Source organism: Falco biarmicus, chromosome 1, assembly GCF_023638135.1.
Source record: "Falco biarmicus isolate bFalBia1 chromosome 1, bFalBia1.pri, whole genome shotgun sequence".
NCBI classification, from domain to species: domain Eukaryota; kingdom Metazoa; phylum Chordata; class Aves; order Falconiformes; family Falconidae; genus Falco; species Falco biarmicus.
Window position 1 is genome coordinate 61,160,459 of NC_079288.1, and position 26,615 is coordinate 61,187,073.

A 26,615-nucleotide genomic window follows, 5' to 3' on the forward strand; every position below is an offset into this window, starting at 1 on the left:
GAATTCGACTTAGCTGCTGAATGCTGCAGGAGAGCTGACAAACGTGGGTGCCTGCACCTTCGCCCCGGCAAGGCCGGCGAAGCTGAGCCAGCACTTTGTTCCGCGCTTGCCGGTGTGTGATAAAAAGCAGCATTAAAATTGTATCGGGTCTGACTTTTGCAGGTACTGTAAGGCACTGCGGCTGCTGCAGCGTTATGTTCTCCAGCGGTTGTTTTTGCTCGTTGTTGAGTTCTTCACTAATGTTTCAAAAGAAAAAATTGCAACGCCCAGCGGCGGCTGGAGATGCCTTGCAGCGTTCAGGAACCTGACGACGCGAACTGCCGTTTCCCGGGCGGGGAGTAGGGCTGTGCACCGCCGCCCGCCCGCCCGCTCAGCCCGGGAGCACGGCGGCGGGGCGGGGGCGCCGGCTACTGCGCAGGCGCCACAACGGCCCGCGAGGATCTGGGCGCGCGCGCCGGCCGCCGACCAATGGGGTGGGCGGGAGGGGGCGTGGCCCTCGCGCGGCAGGAAGACGGTCGACGCCGGAAGGTGGCGGGGGCGTGGGCGCGCCGGCTCGGCTCGGCTCGGCAGGCTTAGTGCTCGTCCCGGCGGCCTGGGATGGCGGACGCCCTGGTGAGAGAGCGTGGACGGGGGCTGGCGGCAGCGGCCGTTCCCTTCCGACCAGCCGTGGCGGGGACCTCTCCTGGCCGCGTTCCGGGCGGGCGGGCGGGCGAGGCCGTCCTTCCGTGCGGGCTGGGCGTCCCGCGCCTTCCCCCGGGGAAAGCGGGCCCGCTGTCGTTCTCGGTGCTGCCTCCTGGCCCCGGCTGGTGGCAGAAACCCGTCCGCTGTGTGGGCTTGTCTGTCCGAGCCGCCTGCAGCCGCGCCTGGCGCTGGTGTCCGGAGCTCCCCGCGCGTTACCCTCGAAGCAACCGGTGGGTGACTGGCCGGGCGGGCTGGGGACGGACCCATCCTCCTCCCGCCGCCCTCTGCCAGAGGCGCGCGGGGAGCTCCAGTTTTAAAAGCCGTTTATGTATAGTGAGGTGTGAACGTAACAAGAAATAAACTCTTAAAAGCTCTTTTGGACCCGTTACAGGAATTTTTCATTTTCTTATGTGGAAGGTTGCTTGCCAGTTGGTTATACTGCACTCTGCCGTAGGGGGAAGGAGTGTAAGCCCAAGTGACCGATTTGCTGTGGAATATGGTTCTGCACTGTTTATGAAGTGATGACTTCTGGTTAGTCGTTTAATCTGATCTTAAAAATTTGCGGTGGAATAGATCTTCATGTGTATTTTAGTTATTTTTGTTACTAGAAGTAATTTCCAAAGAGGAATCACGAAGAAGTGCAAAGTACTTTTCCTAGTGGAAAAGGGCCTCAGGGTTATTGGTGGACAGCCGGCTGAACCTGAGCCAGCAGTGTGCCCGGGTGGCCAAGAAGGCCAACAGCATCCTGGCTTGTACTGGGTATAGTGTGGCCAGCAGGACCAGGGAAGTGATTGTCCCCCTGTACCCAGCACCGGTGAGGCTGCACCTCAAATCCTGTGTTCAATGTCGGGCCTCTCGCTGCAGGACGGACACTGAGGTGCTGCAGTGTGTCCAGAGACTGGCGACAAAAGCTGGTGAAGGGTCTATAGAGCAAGTCCTGCGAAGGGTGGCTGAGGGAACTGGAGCTGTTTAGTCTGGAAGAGACTCAGGGAGGATCTTATCATTCTTTGCAACTACCTTGAAAAGAGGCTGTAGGCAGGTGGGGGTGAGTCTCTTCTCCCAAGTAACAAACAATAGGACAAGAGGAAATAGCCTCAGGTTGCACTAGTGGAGGTTTAGACTGGATTTTAGGAAAAACTTCTTCACAGAAAGGATGGTCAAGCACTGGACCAGGCTGTCCAGGGAGGTGGTTGGGTCACCGTCCCTGGAGGTGTTTAAAAAACATCTAGATGTGGTGCTTAGGGACAAGGCTTAGTGGTGGACTTGGTGGTTCTGGGTTAATGGTTGGACTTGATGATCCCAAAGGTCTTTCCCAACCGAAACGATTCTCTGATTCTATGAATGTCATTGTGGCAAACTTAGGAAAAATGTGCTGAATTCTGTTGTATTAGGACTAGGTAATCTCCAGATGGCATATGTGCTCTGTTCCAGTTTACACAAATGAACAACCAGTCATAGTTGTTTTTCAGCTAAATGTTTAGAATTTTTTTGAGATGTTTTGTTGTCATGCTGGTGAAAACCTGCATCCAGCTCTTCAGTTTTTCTTGACTTACCCTTCTGTCCTGTTTTTATCTTCTACAGTCTGCCTGTTTCCAGCTCAGTAGGCTTTACTTCATTTGTTGGCGTAAAAAGTAGCACCTGTCATTTGAATGGTTACTTTAGTTGCAGTAGTGGATGACTGGAGTCATGTGTACTACTCAAATAACTTTAAACTCGGGGTTTAAGTACATGAAGAAGTGCTGAGAATTAGTAGAAACTTTAGTTCTGCCATGGAACAGCTGACGTGCTCTCACTGCCTGTCAACGTGGTCTTTCCTGTGATAAACACAGGGTAAGAATCTCCATGTGAGCACTTCTCACAGAGCAGTGGATATGTTGTAAGGCTATGTGCTAGCTTGCTTTTTAGTAGTTCATTCCTTTTCCTCACTTACAAGATTATTTCTGTAGTTGTCATAGTGTTAACCAAATCCTTAGATTCTCAGTGATTTCTGTCATGTAAGTCTCCTGTGAGTCTCTCTGACTTAAACACAACAGATGCTTGATGGTTCTTGAGGACAGCTGAATTTCTGGCAGTAGTTACAGGGGTTGTAGCTACTATGGCATTCTAAGAAAAGTAGGGCTGCAGTAAATTCTGCTAGTTTCAGATGGATCAGGAATCCTTGAGACTCGTTTACATGGGAAACAGGTCAGTCGCTGGTTTGTTTTTCTGTCAAGTGTCACCATGCTTAATAAAAATTGATTTTTATTTCTTCACAGAATAATTTTAAGAAAGACTACAGAGCAAGATTCTGCCATGGAGGAGGGTAATTTACATTTAAATTTTTATTCCTAGATACAACTGTTTGGAAGACTTATTTTGATTTTGTCTGAGAGCTTAATGTGAAAACTATTTGATGTATTTTATCAAACTGATCCTATGATGTTTCCCAGATTTCTTGTATTTCTTAGTGGTGGGAGGAGCAAATTATGCTGGGGGACAAAGCACCAAGCATTTCCTTTATATTCCTCTGCTGAAGCAGCAGGCTAGGCTGCCTGAGCATGGAAGCAGTAGTCTGTGCAAGCGTTTTGCCTTTCAAGAGGTAGAGAAATGAAGCCCACACAGAGTTCTAGCTTATTTGGCTCTCGCTGGTAAATGTTAGATATGAGTTTGAGTATTTACTTTCTTTAAAGTCATGTCAGAAGTCTGTGAGCTTTCTGTTACTGGAATCCATTTTTAGATACGCCTTTCATGAGCTTACCAAATCTACCAAATTACCTGTTTTTAAAGGCATGTAATAATCATTATGAGAGAAATGCTCCATGGCTTTTTTCTTGTCATTTTGGTTTTGCTCAGCGTGGTCTGGCTTGTGGATCACTTCTGCCATTTTCAGTTTTGCTGGGGAGGTTTGAAATAGTAATCCAAGCAGCTGACCTGTTCGCTTGCGTATGACTTACCTCAAGCCAATTCTTGGTGCTGAAACTTCTGTACAAGTACAGGATAACTGTGGGTAAGTGGTAGAAAGAGAAGCAGAGAGTGACTCGCATGATGGGATAGATGTGCAGCCTACACATTTCATATCTGGGTTTGCTGAGACTGGATCACTGCTTGATCCAGCAACACTACTTGAGGACTGATTTTTTTAAAAATTTATTTCACACAAGAATCTCTCATCATCCCAAAGGCCTTTTACCTGAGTGCTGTTGCGGTAGTTTTCTTTTAATTCCCATCATAGTCTGTGGCAGCAGGACTTTTTCTCCTGGAATCCTTATTTAGACAAGTTCCTTTGCAGACAGCTGTGCAAGGAAGCGGTAGGGAAAATCTATTAAAGTTGGGACTAGTGGAAATAATAATTAAAATATTAAGTAGTAAGAACTTCACTACTTTTGTATTGCTGGGATAGGAACATTTTGTATTTTTGACTGAAAATATTTTTTTTTTCTCTTCTTTCTAGAAATAAGGTTGATGTACAGCCAGGTCAAAGCATACTGAAATTCATAAAGGACTGCTTTGAAAGTAAGCTTTTGTTTGGTGTTTTGCTTAATTTGCTGGTTAAAGAAAAAATTAATTTCTTCCTAGTATTACATTTAGTGGCAAATAAATAGAAATTAAAGATAGAGATAAAATGGATACAAATAAAGTCTTTCTCACAGTTTTTAAAAGTATCCCCTTTGCAGTCACTTAAAACTGTCTTAGCTGTCTTACAAAGGTAATCTTTTCCCTGAGCAGCTGGTTTCTTTCGTGTTTGGATTTACGTGATCTTAACGAGCCTTAGCAAAAATAACTGAAACCTTGACAATTCCAAGAATCCCTTACAAACTGTTTTTTCTGTATAGGTTGTGACAATCTTGCAAAAAGCTCTCCCAGTGCAACTCGTTGTTCAACTCCTGGTGTCAGAAATAGGAAGAGGAAACAGAGCGAAAAGGTAAGTTAGTTACGGCAGTGTCACAATGTAGCGTTGGATACAGTTTCACTTGGGTACAAGTTTGGTTCTGTAGGGTTTAGTTCTGTATGAATGTTGACTGAATAAGTTCAATATGTCACTTGTGTTAGAATATAAGGCATGATTTAACCTTCTGCAATAGTTGTTGATAATGTTTTCTTCTCAGTTTGTTGTGCTGTAATAGTAAATATTCTGTAACTAGATTTCTTTAATAGCTTAATTTTTTGGATTTTTGTTAATGAAAGCTTTTTGGTGAGGGTAGTTAAATTTCTCAAGGTCTCAGGCTGAAGCATGCTGCCTTATAACTGGTGGGTGGGGATGGCTGTTTGGGTTGGTTTCGGTCACTTTGCCAGATATATGGACACAGTTCTTAGGTATTCAATGGACAGTAACATTGAAAGATGATTCTTTTATAAAAGCAGCTTGTCAACTTCTGATAAACATTTATCTGTACAATAACTTTGCATATCTGTAACTTTGTTGAAGAGTGGCAATAAATTGAAGGGCTTAAGAGTGTATTGTCTGAGAGGCTGATGCCAATAATCTGGTTTTGTATTTAGTTTTAATATTTTGATTCTAGTAGTTTTTTGTAAAAGTAGGATATTCTATTAATGGCGGCGCTCAGAACAGTCATCCTTCACAATGATGTTTGTTTATTTTAGTTTGATGTTAGAATACCATATAATCTCAAAGTAATACTTGCAAAACCTTAGCCTGACTTCATAAAGGGGAACTAAATTGTTTAAATTATTTCACTCTAATGAAAAGGGTAAATAGTTTGCCTGTAGTCTAGCAGGATGTCTGTTCAAAGCTGCAAATTGATTTTCACTGTACAGAATTTTTACAGCTAGTTTTAAAAAGTCTTAGATGATAGAAAATTGAAGTGTTTAGTTAAAATTGAACTGTGCTTCAAATAAGTAAGATTTAAAGGAAAGAAATTATATTGTGTTCTGTAGATATATTCCTGTCAAAATACTGTTGCTTTATCAAATATTTTACTTTGTCTCATTATTCATTATCGGCTATGACAGCCAGAGACAGGATTAACTAACTCCGTGAAAAGAGCCTGTAATTCTACAGAGTCCTTACCTCCATCGCCACCAAAAATTGTCAGCAGCAGAGGTTGGTAGCACGGTTATTGAATTAAGTTTTTTGGGGTAACTGTTTCTTGGGATTTTGTAAGATTTTGAGTAGAAGAATTAAAGCTATTCTTTATATGGCAGGATGGTCAGATGAAGCATCCCTGAAGCCTGCAATACATCATGATGTAGCTGATTCTAAAGAAGCAAAGTCTCCTGTGTCTAAAAGAGAAACAAATAATATATTAGAAGATGTTAAAGCAACATGCAAAAGTCCTTACTTATTTTTGGACTCTGAGGATGATCATGAGTCTGTTGGATCACCTCTTGCGGAGGAAATGGAAGTTTCTCCTATATGTGTGTAAGTAAAGCTGAATGTGGTGGTGGTGTCATGTGTCCATCCATGTTGTCCCATCCATCCACCCGCCTCCCCCCGTCTTAGTGTAGATTAACATGGTAGGTTCACTCATTTATGAATTTGGATTGTGAACTCATAAAAATAATTCCAAGCTTTTTAGAAAATTTCTGTATGTGGGTTTAGAAAGGGCAGAATTGTTTTTTATGAAATATTCTGGTGATAAGGGTTAATTCCCAAAAGTGCAGTACCCAAGTGCATGGAGCCTGTCAGAATAGATCTGAACTCCTTTTTTTGCAGGGAAGTACCCAAAATTATCAGCTTCTCAGATAGTCTAGGCTTTTTCAGTGAATCTTGATGACAGTATTGTCCTTAACATTTAACAAAAAAAATTGTTAAAGCAGAGATGAGCAGTCATCGTTCCTCTTGCTCTGAATATACACATGTTTTGTACAAAGTAGAACAACTTCACTTGTGAGCGTTATGCGCTTTTTGGAAAATTTGAAGCCCAGCAGCAATAGTGGCCAGTGGTCCCAGTCACAGTGCTGCTTTCCTGGAGGACTGAATCTCTGGGGTAGATCATAGAGAGGGACTGGCTGATCCCATTGACCCCTATTGATGGAGTAAGATTGGTAAGAGAGTGCACCTACAGTCTAGGAAACCTGACAATTTCTGAAGCACATTCTCCTAAAATGAGGAGTTTGTCTTGCTGAGCAGCCCTCACTTTGATCAAGAGTCACAAGCTGACCACATGTTTCCTCATGGCTTTGGACACTTGCTGCCATGCTGGGAAGCGATACTGCTGGCTTGTGTTCCAGCAATTTACCAAGTGGAAGCTCATTCGTAAGAAGTGAGACTGTGTCAGCAGGAAAAAATGAGAGCACCTGTCCATCCACACAGTACTTTAATATGTACTGATGGTTTATAGGATCGTACCTGAATTTTGTTTCTCATACAACAGGTCATGTTTTGATGACCAAAATGCTTCTGCTGCAGTGGAGAGCCACGGGGAAGCTGAGACTTTGAAAGAACCTCAGACTGGGAGAGATGAGCAGGTTGTTCACAAGCAAGGAACAGAACGTACTGTTGTGTCTTCTGTACAGGAAAAGAAGTCTTTCTCTTTGGTCACCTTAGCATCTGTAAGAACAGGAACACTTGGAAAAAGGTTTGTTTTGAGGCTTAATATGGAACATAATTTGCAAGTAAAATAACTGAGTCCTGAGTACTGCAGCAGTGGGCTTCTATCTATAAACGTAGCCCTGGAGAATGTTTTGGGATAGTCCAACATTACTGAAAAATGCCATTTGAGAAAAGGTTTGAAGGGTTGTTTCAAAATTTTCAGCTGTTAGGATTTAACAGCGCTGTTGCTTTTGTCTGCCAATAAAATAGTATGTAGCTGTTGACTAGTGTTTCAGATCAGGCCTGAGATGTTTTGATAGGTAGGCTGGAGGATTCAGCAAAAGCTTATGTGATTCTGAAGTCAGCAGTGATCAAGCAGTCTTTTTTTCAGAGTTATTATGGTTCTGACTGGTTAGATAGGAAGTTGACTATCCAGCATCTGAGAAGTAATGAGGTATGAATATGAGGCCAAAGCAAGGAGAAGCAGGCCTTGTGCTCTTTTTGGAAGCTAAAGGGCAGTGAGTGATGAACTTTATAATAATTCTTTCGAGGACTGTTATGTGGCATGTTTAGGCTAGAGTCACCACTAGGTTTGCAAGATGGAAAGTCAATTTTTTTCCTCCCAAATGACGTGAACACTTTATCCTTCCTGTCTTTAGGTATGCAGCCTCAATACTACCACCACCATCATCTCCTGTGAAAGATACAGTAATAGAAAATGAATGTGAATTTTTAATTGATGAGTCAGATGATAAATCTTTTGATTCTTGGTTTTCAATACCCCATAAGAACAAAAAATCAAAAAAAGATGGCTCTGAAACTTATGTTTCTAAATCTCAGTCCTCTGAAAAGGAGAAGGCACAGAGGAAGAAAGGCAAGAACAGAGTACAGGTTGAAGGACTTACTAAACAGAAAATGGATGATTTGGATGTTGGAGTACCTGACTTGGAAGGAATGTCAGAATCTGATCCAGTGTCAGATACTGAAGGAAAGGTGCCTAAATCTCAAAGGCAAATAAGTACTCCTGTGGGTAAGTTATTTGACAGGTTTTCAGACTTCTTCCAGGTCATATTACTGGATGTTTTTGTGGTGGTTTATTGGGAACTAAAGATAAAGTAGATGAGAGACATTAATGGATACCTAATTGATGTTTCAGTTGCACAGTTAGGTTTGGGTGTATGTGAGGCACTGAGACAGATGCGTCTTCACTCTCCCTCCCCCCCGCCTTTTTTTTTTTTTTTCCCCCCTTCCCCCCCAGCCCTTCTTGTTAGGACATTAAAAATGTTAGCAGTATTGCTTTTTCTTATGAGCAGAAGACAAAGAAGGTAGGTACCCACAAGCTTTTGCTTCTTTCCATAGAAAGGAGGTTAAAATATGTGGTTTGAACTGGAGTGGATTGGTTTTTAGGAGTTAAGAAAGGTTTTGTAGCAGGAAGCGCTGAAAACTGGAAAGCAGATTGACTGTAACATTTCTGACCTTTTTTTCTGCTAGGAAATACTGGAAGTACACCGAAAATTCTGTTTTGAATTTTTCATGTTTAGATAAAGCTTTCTGTTAACCATCAGGGAAAAAAATCTGGTTTTGTGATACTTTTTTCGGTTTTGATTCTTTGGTTTATTTTTGTATATGAAGATGTCAAAATGTATCTTCATATAATGAGAAAAGATACTAATGTCTAAGTGTTTTGTGTATTGATAGGAAAGACTAAAAAGGCTGCACATAGGCAAAGCTCTTCAAAGCAGAAAAAGGGCACGTCCTGGAAACCAGAAGCCAAGGAGCGGATGTTACAGTCTGGATTGGAAACAAAAGCATCTGATGCGGAACAGTGTAAAACAAGGGTGATGGCAAGTGAGGATTTGCCTATGCCCTTAGCTGGGCATCAGCAAGAGCAGACTGTGTCTCCAAAAAAGAATCTCAAGTCTTCTGAGTATCTGCAGTCAGCTTCGAAAGCTTCTCAGCGTTTAGTTCACAAGAAACCAACTGCTAAGCAAAAAGTTCCAAAAGATAGAGTAGCTAAGACACTGGCAGAAAGTCCAAGGAAGAAGCTTAAAAAATCTAGCCAAAAAAGGAGTAAAAAAAAGCCACAGTTACAAAGGGAGGAGACTTCTGACAGCAAACCTGGTGAAGAAGAGCTTCAAAGAGAGCCTGTAAATTTGACTGAAGTGTCTACCTCACCCCTGCGTCAGAAATTACGGACTTCTGTGATTCAGAATTTGGCTAAGTCTAAAAAGCCTAAAAAGCCTAAAAATGTATTGCATGCATTGGAGTCACATAGTGGTGCAAATAACAAAACTCCTGTAAAAACATTACAGCATCTCACAGGCAGTGTGAAGAAATCTAAAAAGAAACAAGTATCGGCCAAAAAGATTCATTGCAGAACCAGTAAAGATGTTTGCCCAGACCCTGAGGACACTGAGTCTCAAACAGATTCTGACGACTCTTCTATACAGGACTTGGCAAGAAAAAAAGGGAAGTTACCAGATGTGAAAATAAAAAAGAATGTGAGAAAATGTAACATGCAACGTAGACTACAGTAAGCTTTTAATCTAATTCCTTACAAGTGTGGTATAACTTGGTAGTTAATTAAACACATCTTGTTAATGTTTAAGCAGCAATGGCCCAGTTGAGCTGTGTGACAGTTTCAGACGGGTTGAATAGCTAATAGAGAAATCAAATTGGGTAGTCAACATCGTATTCTTAAAGGTGGGTGCCAGATCTAGTGTCTCCTACATAAGAAAACTGGCGCTGGAATTTTTGAAGTGTTCTTTTGAGACTTGAGTAGCAGATTCAGTTTAAAAACAAACAAACAAAAAAGACAAAAAAAGACACACGTGTGCACAACCCCACCACCCATAGAATAACTTTACTGTCAGGTTTGTTACTTTTTGTATAAATTAGGAAAATATAGTGTGTAATTGTTCATATATATTTATTTTTGTGGAAGTAACTTTACTAATGATTGGTAATCAAAAGAGGAAGTTTCATTCCAATTGAGTTTTTAATCACTGTTGTTTGCATGGCTTCTTAAATTTTTTTAAAAAATCTTTTTATAGTTCTGTGCAGTACGTAAAATTATTGACCTGCAGATTTCTTTCAGTAAGTGAAATTGTCTTAACAGTAAACGTAGTAATAATAATGATAATTTTTTCTCTTCTAGAGATTCATTTGCAGATGAGAAGGTTATAGGTCATGAAAGGTAATTTCCCAAGTTGTCTGTGAAACTTGCATTTAATCCCACTTCAGCCCCACTGGGACAGACCAGCTGTTTGGTACTACTACTGCATTCTGTGTTCTAGTAGCGAAGAACCTAGTAGAAAGGGGATTGTGATTCAAGCCTGAGGTATTTAAATACCATGCTAATACAGTTAATAAACAAAAAATCCTTCTTCCTGCCATTAGTATGGGGTCCTAGTAAGTTTCTTGCCATTGGGGATGCTTTTTTCCTTTGAGGCTTGCTTCCATGTTAGTGTGTGATCTTTGAACAGAAATACCAGTGTTCCTAGAACTAATAACAACCGTACTAATAAAGTTCCTGTTAAGTAGGGTGTAGAACTGTATCTACAATCCAAACTTCTGTTTGCACATGCAGATATGGACATTTCTTCTTCATGGGATGGGAACTTATTAACAAAGCAAACAGGAATGGCTGTCTGTGTATTTATTAAATTCTTATGTTGTAATTTTACTGAAAATTTTTTATTTTTTTATTGTAAGTGACACCACTGCAGACTTAATTGACAAATCTGTGGTGTAGGTTTGCTCATCTAGCATTGAAATGCATCTTTTGGAGTTTAGGTGGATCACAGCTGAACTTCATTGGTATGGTAAAAGCAGTGAAGCACAGCCATAGATGGGGGAAGGAGCAAAGGTTGGGGGTACTGGTGGTAAGGCTGGAAGAGAAGTGCTGTTAAGGATTTGATTGCTAGAGAATCTCTGGTGAATTACATACATGTTAATTATTGTCATTTTATGGGGAAGATTTTATAACAGAATACATACCGTAAATTACAATTTCAAACTGTTTTACTGTCCTTCTGTAACAGTGTACAAAACATTTCTTTAAAGCATTTCTATAATCGTGGTCTATGGAAAATTGTTTAAAAGGTAATGCTAAAGAGGAGAGGAGAAGGTCTTTCTTCTAAAAGGGAGGAAAAAAAAAAAAGTTACAAGATACTTGGGAAACCTGTTTGGAGAGGAAGTGTGAGCACTAGTTGATCTGCCTGATGACCTGAGTAGAGGAGCAGTTGCTGAATTTCAGACCTGTGATTAGCAGGTCTAGCAGAGTAGCAGTCATTGGCTTCAGTGTCTAATTGGTACAGACATGTTTAGAAGGACCCCTTCCCCCCCAACCCCACCCCCCCCACCCCCCCCCCCCATGATTTGGGAAAAACCTGAAAGTTGCTATTCTTGGTAGTGCTGTAATGTTCCTTTGATGTTTAAGATATTCAAGCAGGTATGTTTTGGTTTTTTTCTTTTAAGTGGGGCTGTTCTAGAACATTGTGATAAATGCTCTTCCAGAAGTGAGTCTTATGAACCGGAATATACATCTTCAGGTAATGTTTAAAGTTGGTGTTTTCTTGCATTGTATGTATAATTTTCTTATAAGCTGTAGTTGATGATACAGCAATTTCTGTTCTATTCTGCTTGTCCAGAGTAAGAAATGCAGATTGTATTGGCTGTGGTTACATTTCTGCCAGCGGTACAGTATGCCAGCTTTATGTAGTGTAGCTTTGGAAGGACAAGCACTACGTGGTTTGGTGTGAGGCTTAGCAGGCTTACCTTTCCAAAATACTTTGAATGAGTTTTTTAGACTCACGGGTTTGGTGTGTTGCCATGTGATTGTAGTATATACGATCACATCAGGCTGCCCTGGACCAAATTGTACAGCCTTATGGAATCATGGCCTGTTTGCCTTGAAATATTTTGGTTTTCTTTTAAGTTTCCCTACACAAGTAGCACATGTTGTAGTGAATATGAGCCCTGGGGACAGAAAGTCTTTTTGTTAGTATTAGAGCCAGTTGTGAATGTTACTAGTTCATGCAGTGCTTCAGAAACCTAGATTTGTGTGTGTTCCAGTAAGAAGTTTGTTACAAAGTTAGGCTTGAGTGGTATAAAGCTAAACGTCCTTACACTTTGATCCATAAAATTATAAGTGTAGTTATATTTACTAATGTTTGTTTTTCAGAGGGATGAATCTGAGGAATATTTACTTGAATATATATAGTTTTCATGGCATTTTCAAGCTTATACTGTTTAAACCCTTATTACATATACTGTTTATTTACATTGGGTTTCATATATGTTAGTGGGAACAGCAACTGGGACTTCTGTTTGTATTACCTTTGGTTGCTTCTAGTGGGTGTAGTCAGGAATTGAGTAAGTTAGGCATAGTAAATGCCTATAGTGGTGTTTTTTTTTAATGTATTTTCAGATAATTCTGAAGACTTGAATTGTCAAATAAGACATCTGTTGTCAGATGAGATAGCAAGGCATAAAATAGGTAAGATTATTTTAAAATATCTTTATGTAAGTGCATAAATACAAATACATGTCCAACTTGAAGGAGACAGGAAAACACCTGGAAATGTGTTCATGTGTTAATCAGTGTTTACAGCTAAGGCTTGTTAGTTCAGGAACCATAACCCTGCTCTGATTTTTAAGTTACTTTTAAAAATGGAATATTACTATGTTCAACAACTACCTTTTTGCCTGTCATGTTTACATTTTTCATGTAATATTGAGTCAAGATAAACTCTTACGGTTTAGTGAAAACGGTAGAGCTCGAATTAGTTTTACACAGTGTATCTGAGGGTGCAAATAACTTGCCTTCTGTGGCGATGTAAGTCCGGATAGGATGGAACAATGGGCACGCAGTCAATTGTGGTCCATACTAGTCTGGTTTTTCATTCCCTTAAGTATTATTTTATGCACAATGCTTCAAAAACTACTTCAGCAGGTTTTTTTTATTTACCATTTTCTTTAGCATTCAAGTATTCTTGACTAATTTGCTCTCCAAGGGGCTTTTATTCTTACAAACACTAAAATACTGAATCACTGTATTCATATATGGCAGCTTAGACAAATTTAATGTTGAGACTATGTAATAAGGAAGTCTGAAGGGAAGTATCTGAGAGGATCTTGGAAATGTGTGGGGTTTCTGTTGGCAAAAGTGCTGCTCTTCTGGATCTTGGAGATGGGACTTAGAATTTGGAAGAGGAGGGGCTGCTTATGCAGTCTCTTGTTATTTTCCTCTTGCGATAACCAAGGCAGTTCCTTCTTACTGGTGCTGATGAAATCCCTCAGTCAGGTAGGGTTCCTAGTCTTTGTCAAGAGCTTTGTCTTCACAGTTGTAGCGTGTTTGCCGCTCCTTGTGCTTGGGCTCCTAATGTTCATAACTCAGTGATTCACTGAGATACACAGAATGAAATCTGGTGCAAAGCCAGCATGGTGACCGTTTGAAGAAAAAGGAGAGTGAAATGCTGATGTATGCAGAAGACTGCTTTTGGCAATACATGATTCCCTTTCCCTGTCACGACAGCAATGTGATATAAATATCAGCTGGGAAGTGCTGACCCCCTGGTAACAAAACAACAGGAAAGGATATAGAATGTTTCCCATTTCTGAATTTTTCTTTCAAACTTAATGTGAATTATTTCGTCTTTTAAATTAGTAATGCCTTCCAACACACCTCATGTTCGTCGGACAAAAAGGATACGACTAAGACCTCTGGAATATTGGCGAGGCGAGCGTGTAAACTATGCAATGAGGCCTTCAGGTATTAGTTCCAAAATACCTATTTGCTTTCTCCTGATAGGGCAGTAAAGAGAAATCTGTGGGTTGATATTGTGCCGTGAAAGCTTTGAGACACTTAGTATTTGGTATTTTTTTTAAAAAAGTAGAATATTTATGGTCTCCATCTGTTTAGTCATCTTTCCATGTAGTCTTTTTCTCTCCTGATACTCCTGTGTCAGCTAGAAGTAGTATCAGCAGAGCATGTTGACTACACTTGCCGTAACTGTTTAGGGAAGAACAAAAGAGTTTCTCTGTACTAGTAGGTTTATTACATCAAAGACTCTGTATGATAGCAGAAAAAAGGACAATCTACTAAATCGTTCACTGGAGCATTTATCTTTGTGTGGGGATTGTTCTCCAAAGCAGATATTGTAATATTTTATCCAGTCTCATTGCTAAGTTCCCTGTGTGATAGCATATATCTTGTTCTCAGGGATTTCTTCTGAAAATTCATCCTAATTTGGTGCTTTTCTAATTAATTAGTCTGCTTGAAAATAGTATTTCTTTGTGTCCCTAAAACTGATATTTTGTCTTAAAAATTTACTCTTACGTCATGGCTTTCTGAAATGTTCTTTCCCTGAAATATGATCAAATTCTGTTTAAAAGTAGAATTGTATTGCAATCCAAAATAATTGATGTTGAAAAGCTTTATGGTTTGTTCTGGCTTTCTAAAACTATCTGAAATGTTCAGCATCAAGCAGATATATTCTCAACTGAAATGCTTGTTGGTTGTTCAAGTCTACATTCTTGTAGAATCATTATGAATTAGTGAACTTTGTTTAACTTCCTTTTGTTTCAGGAAGCCTTGTGATTAGTGGAATAGTGCGTCCAGAAACAGAACCTCACAGGAAGATTAAACAGAAGGACAACGGTCACAAGCAGAAAAGACATAAAAGAAGTATGAACACAGACTTTTTTTTTTCTTTCGATACTTAAAAAAAAAATAGCTCAAGATTTTTCTCCAGTAAAAGCTTGATTCTCTTTCTGTGCGAAAGTAATTTTATAATTAAATGTTAATGTGATCTGATGTGGAAAAACTTGTTCTTATTTTATCTATAGCAATGCTGTATAATCTTGTAAAAACTTTAACTTCTCGGCATTAGAAAGGAAGAGATACAGGACATATCCAGAAGTATTGTGGTGCCTTTAAAGCAGGGGTTGGAGAAAATAAGCTGTGCTTCTGCCCTTGTTCAACTCATTGATTAATGATGCTAATGTTTTAAGTTTCATAATGCACAGCTAAGGTGTAAAAACTTCTGGTCATTTTACTGATACCTGTAATATCACATCTGATAAGGCAGCATGCAGTGTCAATAGTTTTAAGCTATTGTAGGTTAAATACAAAATCATAGCTAGGCAGGTGAAGAGAGAGCTTTAAGAGTGCATGAAACAGAAGTGGGCAATAAATCTTTGTTTAAACGAACAGTAACAACAAGCTTTGCTAGAGCCTCTATGGCCAGTGGATAATAAATATGTAGGCAGTGCTCAGAAAAGGGAGATAGAGTCCAAAAGCTAAATTATTTTTGCTGTGCTGTCTGTGGAAGATGCTTTGATGCTAAAGAACCTTTCTTCACGGGGACTGTCTAGAGCTGTTGGTTAAAACTGAAACATTTCCGTGTGAAATTATAGAACAAATAAATGCTAACGCACATGGAAAATGCCATATGGCACCGACACAGTTCTGAAACAAATCAGGGCTGAAGGTAATCATTAGAGAAATAAGGAAGTAAACAGTCAATGTTGGTACAAATTTGTGTTTTTTGAGTGTGTTGCATGTAAATTTTATTCCTTACCTCAGAAAGAAAGTTGTAGGACTAGGGAAGGTTCAGAGAAAGCTTGTCGAAATCATGGGAGGTCTTCTGTACAAGAAGCAGCTACATGATGAAGGCTCCTCAGCTTTGAAGAGAGTACTGCGGAGGCGTGAGAGAGACCTGTAAAATCATAAGTGGCGTGGAGAAGGGGAATAGAAATAAGCTGTCGTTTGTTTTGTTGGTTTGTTTGTTTTCAAACATTAGAACTACAAGGCATGGAAGGAAGATGATGAGAGCTGGGTTTTTCAAAGAAAATAAGGTGGCTCATGCCACTACTCCCTCCCTGCCCCAGAATTCTGTGGATCAAAATATTTATGTAGATGCAGGGCAAGAACTAGGTAAATTCACAGAACACTTAATTCTGATAGCTCTAAGTAAAGTGTCTGAGCTCCTTGTTGGAGGTGGAAAGTATTCCATGGAAGTGCCGTTACTCTGTTACAGCTTTTTGGGGGATGGAAGGGGTGCCTGCTTTTGGCAGTTGATGGGATACAGGATCCTGATCTAGATCAACCTTTGATCTAAGTGCAGTTTATGGTTTAATATAAATCATTTGCAGTCCATGTAAACTTGAACTGGTAGTAGCTTTCATACTGTATCTTACAAGAATTATTGATTGCTTTAGGTGCATTTGAACTGTCTTCCAGAAGTGATGGATTTTCTCTTTAAAAGACACTCATCTTCAGAGATAGGCTTTTGCTGCATCCTTGAGTCTGAAGTGATACACAGAGGGACCATCAGCTGAACAGAATTTCTAGAACAAATTCCTAAATTGTATTGATACAATAAAAAATCTGTGTTTATAGCTATAGACTTGCACCTGTTGCTGCTTCTTTTTATAGAGATACGGTTAGATTGTAACAAAGCTATTTCAAACACAGTAGCATTCTTCCTACCCCTGGCTGTCTTGGTGTAAGAGTATACAAGCAGCCATGAGTGCCTGTAAAGTACTATAGCTTGCCTTTAACGTCCTTGTTCTGACTGCATTTAAACAAAATTTTTGTGCACTGTGGAGCTGAAGTGGTCTGCTTAAGAGAGTTCTGCAAGAGAGCTTTGGAATATTTATGCTGTTGTGAACATTCTTCAGCATCTCTCTTCTATCTGAAAAGCGTAAGGTTGTCATCAACTCTTAGGCTATTTCCTTCTCTGGAAAAATCCTTTTTATTATCGAAATAGTGCTCTGATTTACAACTTACAGTGAGATTCTTGTAATGGTATTTCTTGAGGAAAGGAAATGTGCTTATTCTTTTTAATACTGTATCTCTTAAGTCTCCTGATGCCCATCAGCAGTAGGTAAAAGGAAAAAACTTGTTCTTCATACTTCATCGCATATTTTATATCCTCTCAGCATCTGTTGCTAGAAAAGCACTTCTCTTAAAATACAGATACTTTTGAGTAAATACTGTTATTAATATCATAGGACGAATAGTCGGCATTCCCCTGGAAAATTCTTTAGGATTTAGAGACTCTTTATCTATTACATGCAGAAATAATTCCAATGTAAATTATATTTTCAAAGAATTGTTGTGGGTGGCTTCCTTTTGTTTGAAGAAAGTGTATACAGTCTGTTTAGTCACTTAATAAAACAAGTTTAGGTACTTACATGAGAATGATAAGATTGTGGAAAAGTTGTGGTTAAATAATTATTTAAAATGTAGAATGATTATTTTTCTGGTTTTGTTTTTTTTTGTCTCCTCAGGAAGTGAGGCACCTGCAAATCTGAAGCACACCCTAGCTGATACTTCTAAGCCAACCGTTGTACTGGACCCAGTAACAAATAAGGAAGTACTTCTAGGTGAGTTGAGGGAATGTGACTAGAGGCACCTCTGAATTATGTAGTAAGTGTTTAGACTTAACAAGAAAAAAAATACGTTCATGCCACATTAGGCATAAAAAGGTGAGCTTTTGAAATATTCACTGCTCTTCTGGAGAAAATTCTGAGGAAGACACAAAAAGTGTCCTGATTTTTCAGCTAAATACTGAGTCTAGCTCCTGGGGGTGTTGCACTGAAACAATATGTAAAGCATATGATTTAGTAAGTAGTTACTGAGCAAGTAACAATACTAATTATGCATTAGCATTAATGTTAATCTCCTGGACTTTTTTTGTAGAATGTGTTAACACTGAAAACAGTCACTCATGCTTCTACAAAGATGAATCGGTAGAAATATATAAAAACTTGAATACATCTGCTTTTGCCACTGGTAGATTGATTTTGAAACCATTTAAAGAAAAGGGACACCAGTTTGTCCATGTGGATACAATAGTAAGTATGCTTTTTTCTTATTTTTATAAAATGGACTAGTAAACAGAAAATCTTACAGTGGTTAGAAGTAGCATACAAAGTTAACAGGTTTTTCAGGGTTTTAATGAAGCATTTCAGTTGTGGAATCTGTTATAACCAAAGAAACTTGCTAGAGGTACTTTGTACATTGTTCTGCTTTGCTTCACATTAAATCTATATGTCCACGTATGCTTACTGTCTGGATATTGCAGGCAAGATAAAAGTATCAAATAAATGAAATTTGCCCCTGTCCCCCTTTTGTGTATCTTATTTTTCAGCAGGGTGGGGAAAAAGGGACTGCAGCCCTGCTAGCTTATTTGGAGTTTGATGTTTGTTACATGTCTGCAAAACAAATTGTGTGTTGTCTGGGATAACTTTCTGAAATGTGGCTAATCTTAGAACCCTTTGGCTTTCATTAAGGCTTTCCATGTTATCCATGGCAAAATTATTGTTACCTTACATAAGACATCATATTATCTGACTACAGGGGACTACTTCTATGTTCCAGCAGGTAAGTACATGCATGTATTTAAAACCAACTTGTTGGAGACGGATGGGACTTAATCAGCATGCTAGGAAGCAAAACTGAACTGATGGGAAAAGATAAGTTTGAGTGGGAAAGTAGAGGGTAATGAAGAAAGGAATGTGACCCAATACTGGGTGTAGGTTGGTGACCGAACCTTTGAGTGCAATGATACAAACATTGCTTATTTATGTGCGTTGGCCTCAAAGTTTTGATGACACTATCAAGTTCCAAGAGTGAGTTTCCTTGGTATTCTGTCTCTGTCCCTACTATGATGTTGGGGAAACTCAACAGACAGCTTAATACAATGATAGTTAATGTAATTGTTTTGGTCACTATCTGCTGGCTGGTTTTTCTGCATGAAATTATGAAAATCCATTTGGATCAGTTCACCATAGTTTATGCTTTCTGCTTGATGTATAAAAGGTGCAGAATGTCTTTTGGAATGGTTTGTAACTTTCATGTGAGTTGTTGAGAATTTAGACAGCTCTGATTTTGCCCTTCTGAAAGTGGAATGAATTCCATTTGGGAAGCTGCCCCTGGGTGGGTAAGACACTGGTCAGGAGAGTTTGTAGGAGTTGTAAAGCAGACTGTTCATGAAGCTGTAGAGAGCTTTTGTGCAGCTTTCATGTGAAGAGTCTATGTTAGAAAATGACAAGCTACCGCTTGTTTTTCCATTAACTGTTCACCATGACATCCTGACTGAACAATCATTGTTCAATTAATGCTTGATGCTCTGAAGCTTTTTTTGTGTGTTTGTTTTAATCTTAAAAGTTTAGGACTCTGCAGAGGCAATCGTGTAGTTTGCTTTTTGGGAAAGCAGGTTATTTAAACTGCTGAAAGTTCTGTATGGCCATAAGGTTCTATACTTCATTTCCATACTTCCCTGCTTCTTGATAGCTTGTATCTCAGTATGCCTGGATGGGCAATGCAATGGTTGTGGCCAGTGATGTCTTTGTAATTCATCAAGTGTAGCTGAATGTGAATGTTAGGATGCTGCTTGTTCCTGACATTCAGTGGCTTTTAGATGTTTCTGAATTTGTAGTCATGTTAGTATGCAAATCCCAAGTGAAGATATGCAGGTAAGTTTCCTTGTGCAGTTTTTATTGGGATATTCTATAGGAAATTCAAGTAAATTTGGTCAAGTTTTCTTGTGGGTTTTGAGAGCTGAGAGCTCAAGCCCATTACATTCTTTTCAGTAAAAGTCTTCTTGGCAAAGATGTACTTTTAATTTACCCTGTGGTAAGAATAATTACACTAGCTGCACTCTTTGTTATGTCTTTGAAATGCAATGACATGCCTGTGGAAATGGCATTCTAGATTAGGGGTTAATATTCCTTCTGTTAAAGTAAATGAAATAAAAATACACTTGACTGAAGACAGGACTGCAAAAATTGCTAGTGGCTTCTAAAGAAAGCTTTCATTTTTTGTTTGTAGGAAATGGTTATAACATACGTAATCTTCTGAATGAAGAAAGTGTTCTTCTCTTCACACAACTCAAACACAGGTGAAGAACTTTCTGTAGAAATGTTTGCTGAAACACTTTTCAAGTTTTTGTATGTTTTGAAGTTCTTTTTATGTACAAAAATTGTTTGAGTATGCCCAGCTTAACGTTACAAATTAATGTGGAGCAGCTGCAATCAACATAAGAATTAAGAACCAAAAGAACCTCAGTGGTTTGCTATCAAAATGAAATGATATACTGAAGGGCCTTAACTCTGCATCAGTTAGTGTTCTTTTGTCATCCAAAGGTAGGTGTGTAAAATTTGTGGGTAAAGCACATTGTTGTTCCACATTGTATTTCTATGCCTAATCTCCCTTAAAGATGTTAGCACTTGAAAAAAATTGACATCTTCAGCTAACATCTGATAGTCTTAACATCTGACTGGTATAAATTGCTTAGAATAATCTCTATTTAAATGTAGGACCATGCTGTTTGCATTCCAGTAATTGTTGTCTGGGAGATGGGCTGCTGGAATGCTTGCCTGCTGGGGTCCAGCCTTCTTCTAATGTGTTGATGACAGGCCTTTCTTCCTTGTCTAGCAGATGTATGATTAGTGTCGCAAATTGGAATTGTAAAATGGGAGCTCTTAAGAAGGAGCTTATTGACTATAGCTTTTGTGTGGAAGCTACAGCTTGATTAGTTCTGAACGTTGTGGATAGCTTTATTTTGTGGAACAGCGATAGGTCATTGCCAAATATTACTTCACTATCTCCTTTTGTTTTACTTGCTGTGTTCCTGAATAATAACAAAGACCTTTGGGGAAACTGTAATTATACTGTATACTCCAGAAGCCAAGTCTAGACAGCAGATGGTATACATAGCATTTGTCTCCCAAACTCTTCAAAGTTCCTTCTGGCTGAAGATAAGGATTAAACTACAGCTGTTCTGGTAGGGTGCTTTCTCTTTGTGGTCACTGCTATTCTAGAAGAGGAGATAAGGAAAATTGAATTTGAATCATAAACTTTAAGGACTTGAGGATTGAGTATTGACCTTGTAAACAGTCTTGGCCATGATCTTTATGGTAAATCTAGCGTATACGTTAGAATAGGAAAGATGAATTTGCTTCAGTGTTTCCCTTAAGCTTTCAGCTGCCTGTGGAAGGGTTTGGACACCAAGATTACCATGCCTCTGTGAAAGACCCTTTAGACTGGGGAATTGGAGATAATATATTTTTTATTATTCTCTTCCAAGCAGTAGTTCCTATTATTAGTGCGTATATAGACTGACGTCGGAAGTACTTACTGGAAGTTATGTGGCAACTTTGCATTCATGCCTAGGCCATGCTTATTTCTGAGAAGGTGAAACAGAGGAACATGCCTATTGCCACTTAGTTCTTCCTCTGTCTTGATACAAAATATTTGTGAATGTTCTGCATAAAGGACTTTTTTTCCTTGTTATCCCAGGCTCAACTCTTGTAAGCAGTTTAAGAGTTAAAAAAGTCTTTAAGTTATGACCAGTAATAATTTGATGTTGGCAGCTTTTCCAGATTTTGGGCTTGGGATGATCTCTTCAAGGTCAGCAAGATTCAAATATTGTCCCTGCTGTGTTGGAGCCATACCACCGACCCCATGGGCATGCATGCTGTCCCTGCTGCTTGAGGGGATTCCACCCACTAAAACGTTTAGTTTGTAAGTCTTTCAACTCCTTAGGCCTGCAGAGGGCTGGAAATTTGCCACTTGGAAAACAGTAAAGGGCTAGCATTAGACCGAAGATCCTCTGCTCTTCACCCAAGTGTGTCGCCCGGTGGTCAGGGCGTGGATGTGGTGGTCTCTGAGTTTAACAGCTCATAGGTTCCAGCTGAAAGTCAGAACAAGACCACCTTTCAGTTGTTAAAGGCCTGGGAGTTCAGAAGAAAGATACCCTGCAAATTTTCTTCTGCATTACGTGTCTGCAGATTGGGTAGCAAAGGGATAAGGGGTTGTTGAACTTGTATGGACTACGGAGCTCATGGCTGTTAAGGAAAGTGTGAATATAGGTTGTGATGGAGCTTGCTGCTTTCCAGCCATGTGATCCAGTTTGGTGACTCACATGAGTGATACATTGCCCTTGTTGTGTCAGGCCACTGATCTCTCTTCCACCTCTGCTCTATACTGCAACTTGACAGCAAGGTTTTGAGAGGATTTTCTTTTGGGTCATGAGTAAATGATGAGAAATACGTCCTTCAGGATGTTTTCTCAAGCAGAAGTAACGTGTGCAGACCTTTTCCTGACACAGGCTGGAAAGTGGCAGATGTTCAAGTGTAGGTTTGAGGTCAGCATGCCGTGAATGCATATTTGTGTTTTCCTAATTCTGTGGCAGGGAGCGTCAACAGAATAGGGTGAGTTTGGTAAAGTTTGTAAATTTTTTTTAGGCTGGATGGTTTTGTTACTTCTTGGCTAATCAGTTTCTTGGGAGAAATGTCCTGTGTAGTTTGCAGAGAACATTTTGTATTTGGACTATTGTCTCAAAATGTTTTATTTTTTGGGGTATTTTTTTTTAGTAGCAAAATCAATTGTGCCAAGCATGGTGATGTACCTAGGATGTTGCTTTAGTTAAGCAGCAGTTCCACTATTAGTCACTAGACGGGGCTTCAGGCACGTATCTTTGTCCTTGGCTGGCATCTAGGTTCAGTGGTGGTTGATTTTTGAAAGCGAGGAACAAAAGTATGTGTTACAGATGGAGATAACATCAGTTGAATTCTGTTGCAAGGAGATTTAAATCAGTTGCCATTAACATTATGACTTGGCACTGAACCTTGCTGAGTTCATTCTGTTAGCAAGTACATTGTACTAGCTGCACCTACTTGCTCAAAGTTGTTTTAAAACTTCAGTCCACAGCAGGAGTTGAGTTGAGCTAGGTTGGTCACTGTTTGCCTGGACTGCATTTTAAATTGTTTTTCTTCAGCTCGACACTTATAAAAAAAACTTGCTTCCATGTCATTAGCCTGAATATAGTGGAAGGAGGTGCAGGAGAATATTCTGAGTTCCATGACTGCTGTGGGTGCAGAGTTTTGCAGTGTGGCAAACGAGAATTGGTCATTAGTCAGAAGAAGCATCTGGTATTTCAGCTCTACCTGGTCTTGCTTTGGCTTCCACTTACTACATTTTTGTGTACATCAGGCTACTAGTAGTCTTGGGTAACCTTTGGTGGTCTTAATTTTTTCTGTTACCAAATGAGATATTGCAAAGAAAGACAAAGCCGCCTCTGAAAGACGAGAAGATAACATTCTTCTCCCTGCATTAATATGATTCTTTTTTTTATCAACATATTTTCTGCTCTGTTGAGTAATCTAACTTCCACTGACTACTGTGGTGATTTCAAATAGATAAGTGGCAAAGTTATTTAGACTTGGAAGAATGTTACAGTAATAGTCTGCACAGAGCATGTTGTGGACTGTAGCTTAAACGTATGTTCCTAGAGTTTCTATAATGTTATTTGCCTGTTGTAGCTTTTAAAACACCTTTTAAATTATTTCATAGACTATGATGACTTATACATTCAGCTGAGATGATACAGCTTTTTACTTTGTAGAGTACAGAGCATTATCACCTCTTAATAGTAATAGAGATCTGAGCCAGTTTTGTGCTAAGCTAGGCCAAAGCTGGCTGGCCGGTATTACCTGCTGTGGTGTGAAGCTGGGATTGTTGTCCTGAAAGAGATACAGCCTTTGCTGTTGCCTGTGCGGTACACACGCTGTTCCTGGAGGATACCACTGGTTTAGTATATGAACTCATGGTTCCTGTCAACAGTAATTGAGAGAGCTGGAAACAAAATGAAGAGTTACATATTTCATCAGCTTCATGTTAGTAGGTACATGTGTTCTATGGTAGGTATTGCGGTAACAACTAGAGGCTTCTTTTAAGGATATTAACTGACTGCTATTTGTTAGGTTCTTTTAAAATCTTTTTGTAGTTTCATTTGGTTAGAAAGCTGTTCGAAGCTTTTTTGCAGTTTAAAATGGCAGAAGAAGGGTTGCAAAGCTGTCAGGTATGTGTGCATATCCATATTTATACAACTTTGTAAACATAAAATAGGCAAGTATGAGCATTACAGAAAAATACACAGTGCCAATAAAACAAACTGTTGAGGCACATACACAGTTTCTTCTATTTTTCAAGTACACAGCAAAATTGGTTATCTGCAGATGGTTTTAAATTAACATTTGGGGAATACAATAAACCTAGAGAGCAGTTTCCTGATTTCATAACAGCTGAAAAGGCATTTCAGTATGAAAGAATATTTCTTATATTTCTACTGATGTATAGACTCTGTTGCATGATGTCATTTGTAATATAGGATTTACTTCACGTGGTGATTGATTGCAGATAATACATCTAACTGAAGAGTATGGAATATGCCTCATTAGGGGTATTGACAGCTGTTGTAACTGAGTGTCTTAGTCTTTCCAAGCTGCTGCGTTTCCTCCTCAGAATATTCCGTCACTCCATGAATGTTCACAAATGTAGTCAGAAGAGGTCTTGAAGCCAAACGTTTCTCAGGTTGCATGGAAAAGCTTCATTTAGATTTTGACAGCCAAATATCTATAGGGAATGAATACATTAAAAGGAGTGCATGCAGAGCTGCTCTGAGTTCTTCAGCCCACCCACAAAGCTCTTGTTCTGGTTTGCTTCATTTGAACTCCTGTGGCCAAGTAAAAGCACACAATAAAGGTTTTAAAACCACATTTACTTTGCACTTCTGCAGTCTTTTCTTGTTTGGAGCACAAGACAGGCAATAATTGAAACAAGGAGCTGAAAGAAACAAGTGTTTACTTTCTCACTCTCGCTGTTCAGTTGAGATGCAAATCTGGAAGTGTTCACAGAAAAACATATTCATATCCTGAGTAAGATTTTTAACTTTGCCGCTCGATGGGTAAGGACTTTTAGATTTGAAAGTGAAGAATTGCAGTACTCCTGACAACTGTTTAGGAAATTTATTAGATGGGTACAATAGCTGTTAATACACATTATTTAGCTTATTACGTTCTTTCATGGTCATGGTGTTTGAAGTTGCCTTTTCCTGTGTTTTCAGTAACAGTAGCTGAAATAAGAATTAAGATGGCAGACGCATGATAACACTGTGTGTGTTCTGGAATCAATGTGCTATAAAGAGGGAGAGGAAAGGAGTGACATGAGATTTGTAGATGTAATGAAGAGCTATAGTGGTGTCCAAAGGTGTTGCAGACTGGCTTGTCTAGGTTGTGCAAAGGGTTTTCAATGAAATTCAGTAGCGCTTGGAAGAGCAGAACATGAGTCTTGACTGGTAAAGGAAAACTTACTGGTGTCAGTGCCGTGAGAACACAGCTGTCTGTGCTGGTAACCTGCACTTGTGGTTTGAGATTCTAGTAGTGCTATGATCACTTGTGTTTAAGAGCATTAAGTCATCTTATCTAAAACTGCAGAATTCTGTTAATGAACACGATGTATAATCCACTGAAGAAGAGGCCTGAACTTACTGAATTTTATCCTTTCTTTTTGTTATCGTCACTTTTGTGTTGTCATACAGAGGGGGCAATTACAAGAAATGGAAGTTAATTACAAAGAAGTTTTTTTCAAGTACAATCTGAATGTGGAAATTTTACTGCTGACAAAGAGGGGGCTCCCCCAGGATGCAGTAGCCTGTACGCTGAAGAAACTAAGCACTTGTCCTATGTTTCAGTTAGTGCCAAGTCAGCTCTGAGGCTAATTAATCAAAACAAATTTACAGTTAAGCCCAGGAAGGAAGACTCATTAAGTAGCCAGTTAAGAAAAAGTGCTGAAGGAGGGAGCAACCTTAAGGGGAAAGTATGAAACTCCCAGTATTGGCCCATGAAGGACAATTAAGTGATAATTGCAGAGGCCTTTTTGCATCCAGCGAATGCCCTCTCACTTTTATTATGGCTAATTTTCTTCATATTAGTAGAAGCAGACATTTACTTGTTGAGCAACTAAGCTTTACTGTGCACTCTTAAGATAATTCATAGGTAAAGCACAGAGGTTGCTGCAGGAATAAATTACAACACAGCTGCCAGACTTGGACAGTGTTTTAGCTAGTGAAAAGGCTCCACTGTATTTTAAAGACAAAGTAACTCTAAATGTTTGCTTTATTTGCTGCTTCGTTTTGCGGCATACCAAGTCCATCTTAGCATCCTGTTTAACCTTTCAAACAAATTACATTGTGTGAATTATCTTATCAGAATTTAGAATAGCTTCATTTTGTCAGTTGCTGACCCCACTTAAGTTCACAGAAATCATTACCTTTGTCATGAATTGGCCTTCGTTGCTTACATCCTGCATCCATGCTGCATTAAATACTTGTGTTTCCTGATGGAAAAAAAAATGAGGGGGGAAACTATACATAGAAACATTTAGATTGGGAAAGACCTTTGAGATCAAGTCCAACCGTTAACTCAGGACTGTCAAGTCCAACACTAAACCATATCACTAAACACACATCACTGTGTTTTTTAAACACTTCCAGGAATGGTGAGTCCACCGTCTCCCTGGGCAGCCTGTTCCAATGCTTGGCAACCCTTTCTGTGAAGAGATTTTTCCTAAGGTCCAATCTAAACCTCCTCTGGTATAACCTGAGGC

At 39.5% G+C, this 26,615-nt stretch overlaps 1 protein-coding gene across 2 annotated transcripts in view; it reads left to right on the forward strand.

Annotated features, from left to right (window-relative positions):
- The first annotated feature begins 478 nt into the window (after positions 1-478).
- CENPC (centromere protein C) overlaps positions 479-26,615 on the forward strand; it is a 33,123-nt gene continuing 6,986 nt past the window's right edge. Inside the window, exons 1-18 of one of the 2 annotated variants that reach the window (XM_056335880.1) lie at positions 479-612; positions 2,937-2,983; positions 4,112-4,173; positions 4,494-4,582; positions 5,632-5,722; positions 5,824-6,040; positions 6,996-7,199; positions 7,813-8,183; positions 8,852-9,686; positions 10,311-10,349; positions 11,633-11,706; positions 12,585-12,653; positions 13,824-13,928; positions 14,745-14,843; positions 17,453-17,548; positions 17,865-18,019; positions 18,458-18,548; positions 19,998-20,067. In XM_056335880.1, coding sequence (XP_056191855.1) covers positions 598-612; positions 2,937-2,983; positions 4,112-4,173; positions 4,494-4,582; positions 5,632-5,722; positions 5,824-6,040; positions 6,996-7,199; positions 7,813-8,183; positions 8,852-9,686; positions 10,311-10,349; positions 11,633-11,706; positions 12,585-12,653; positions 13,824-13,928; positions 14,745-14,843; positions 17,453-17,548; positions 17,865-18,019; positions 18,458-18,548; positions 19,998-20,067 — 2,729 coding nt within the window. In that variant the 5' untranslated portion in view covers positions 479-597. The remainder of the gene's footprint in view (positions 613-2,936; positions 2,984-4,111; positions 4,174-4,493; positions 4,583-5,631; positions 5,723-5,823; positions 6,041-6,995; positions 7,200-7,812; positions 8,184-8,851; positions 9,687-10,310; positions 10,350-11,632; positions 11,707-12,584; positions 12,654-13,823; positions 13,929-14,744; positions 14,844-17,452; positions 17,549-17,864; positions 18,020-18,457; positions 18,549-19,997; positions 20,068-26,615) is intronic. The other variant, XM_056335890.1, reaches the window with a different exon arrangement.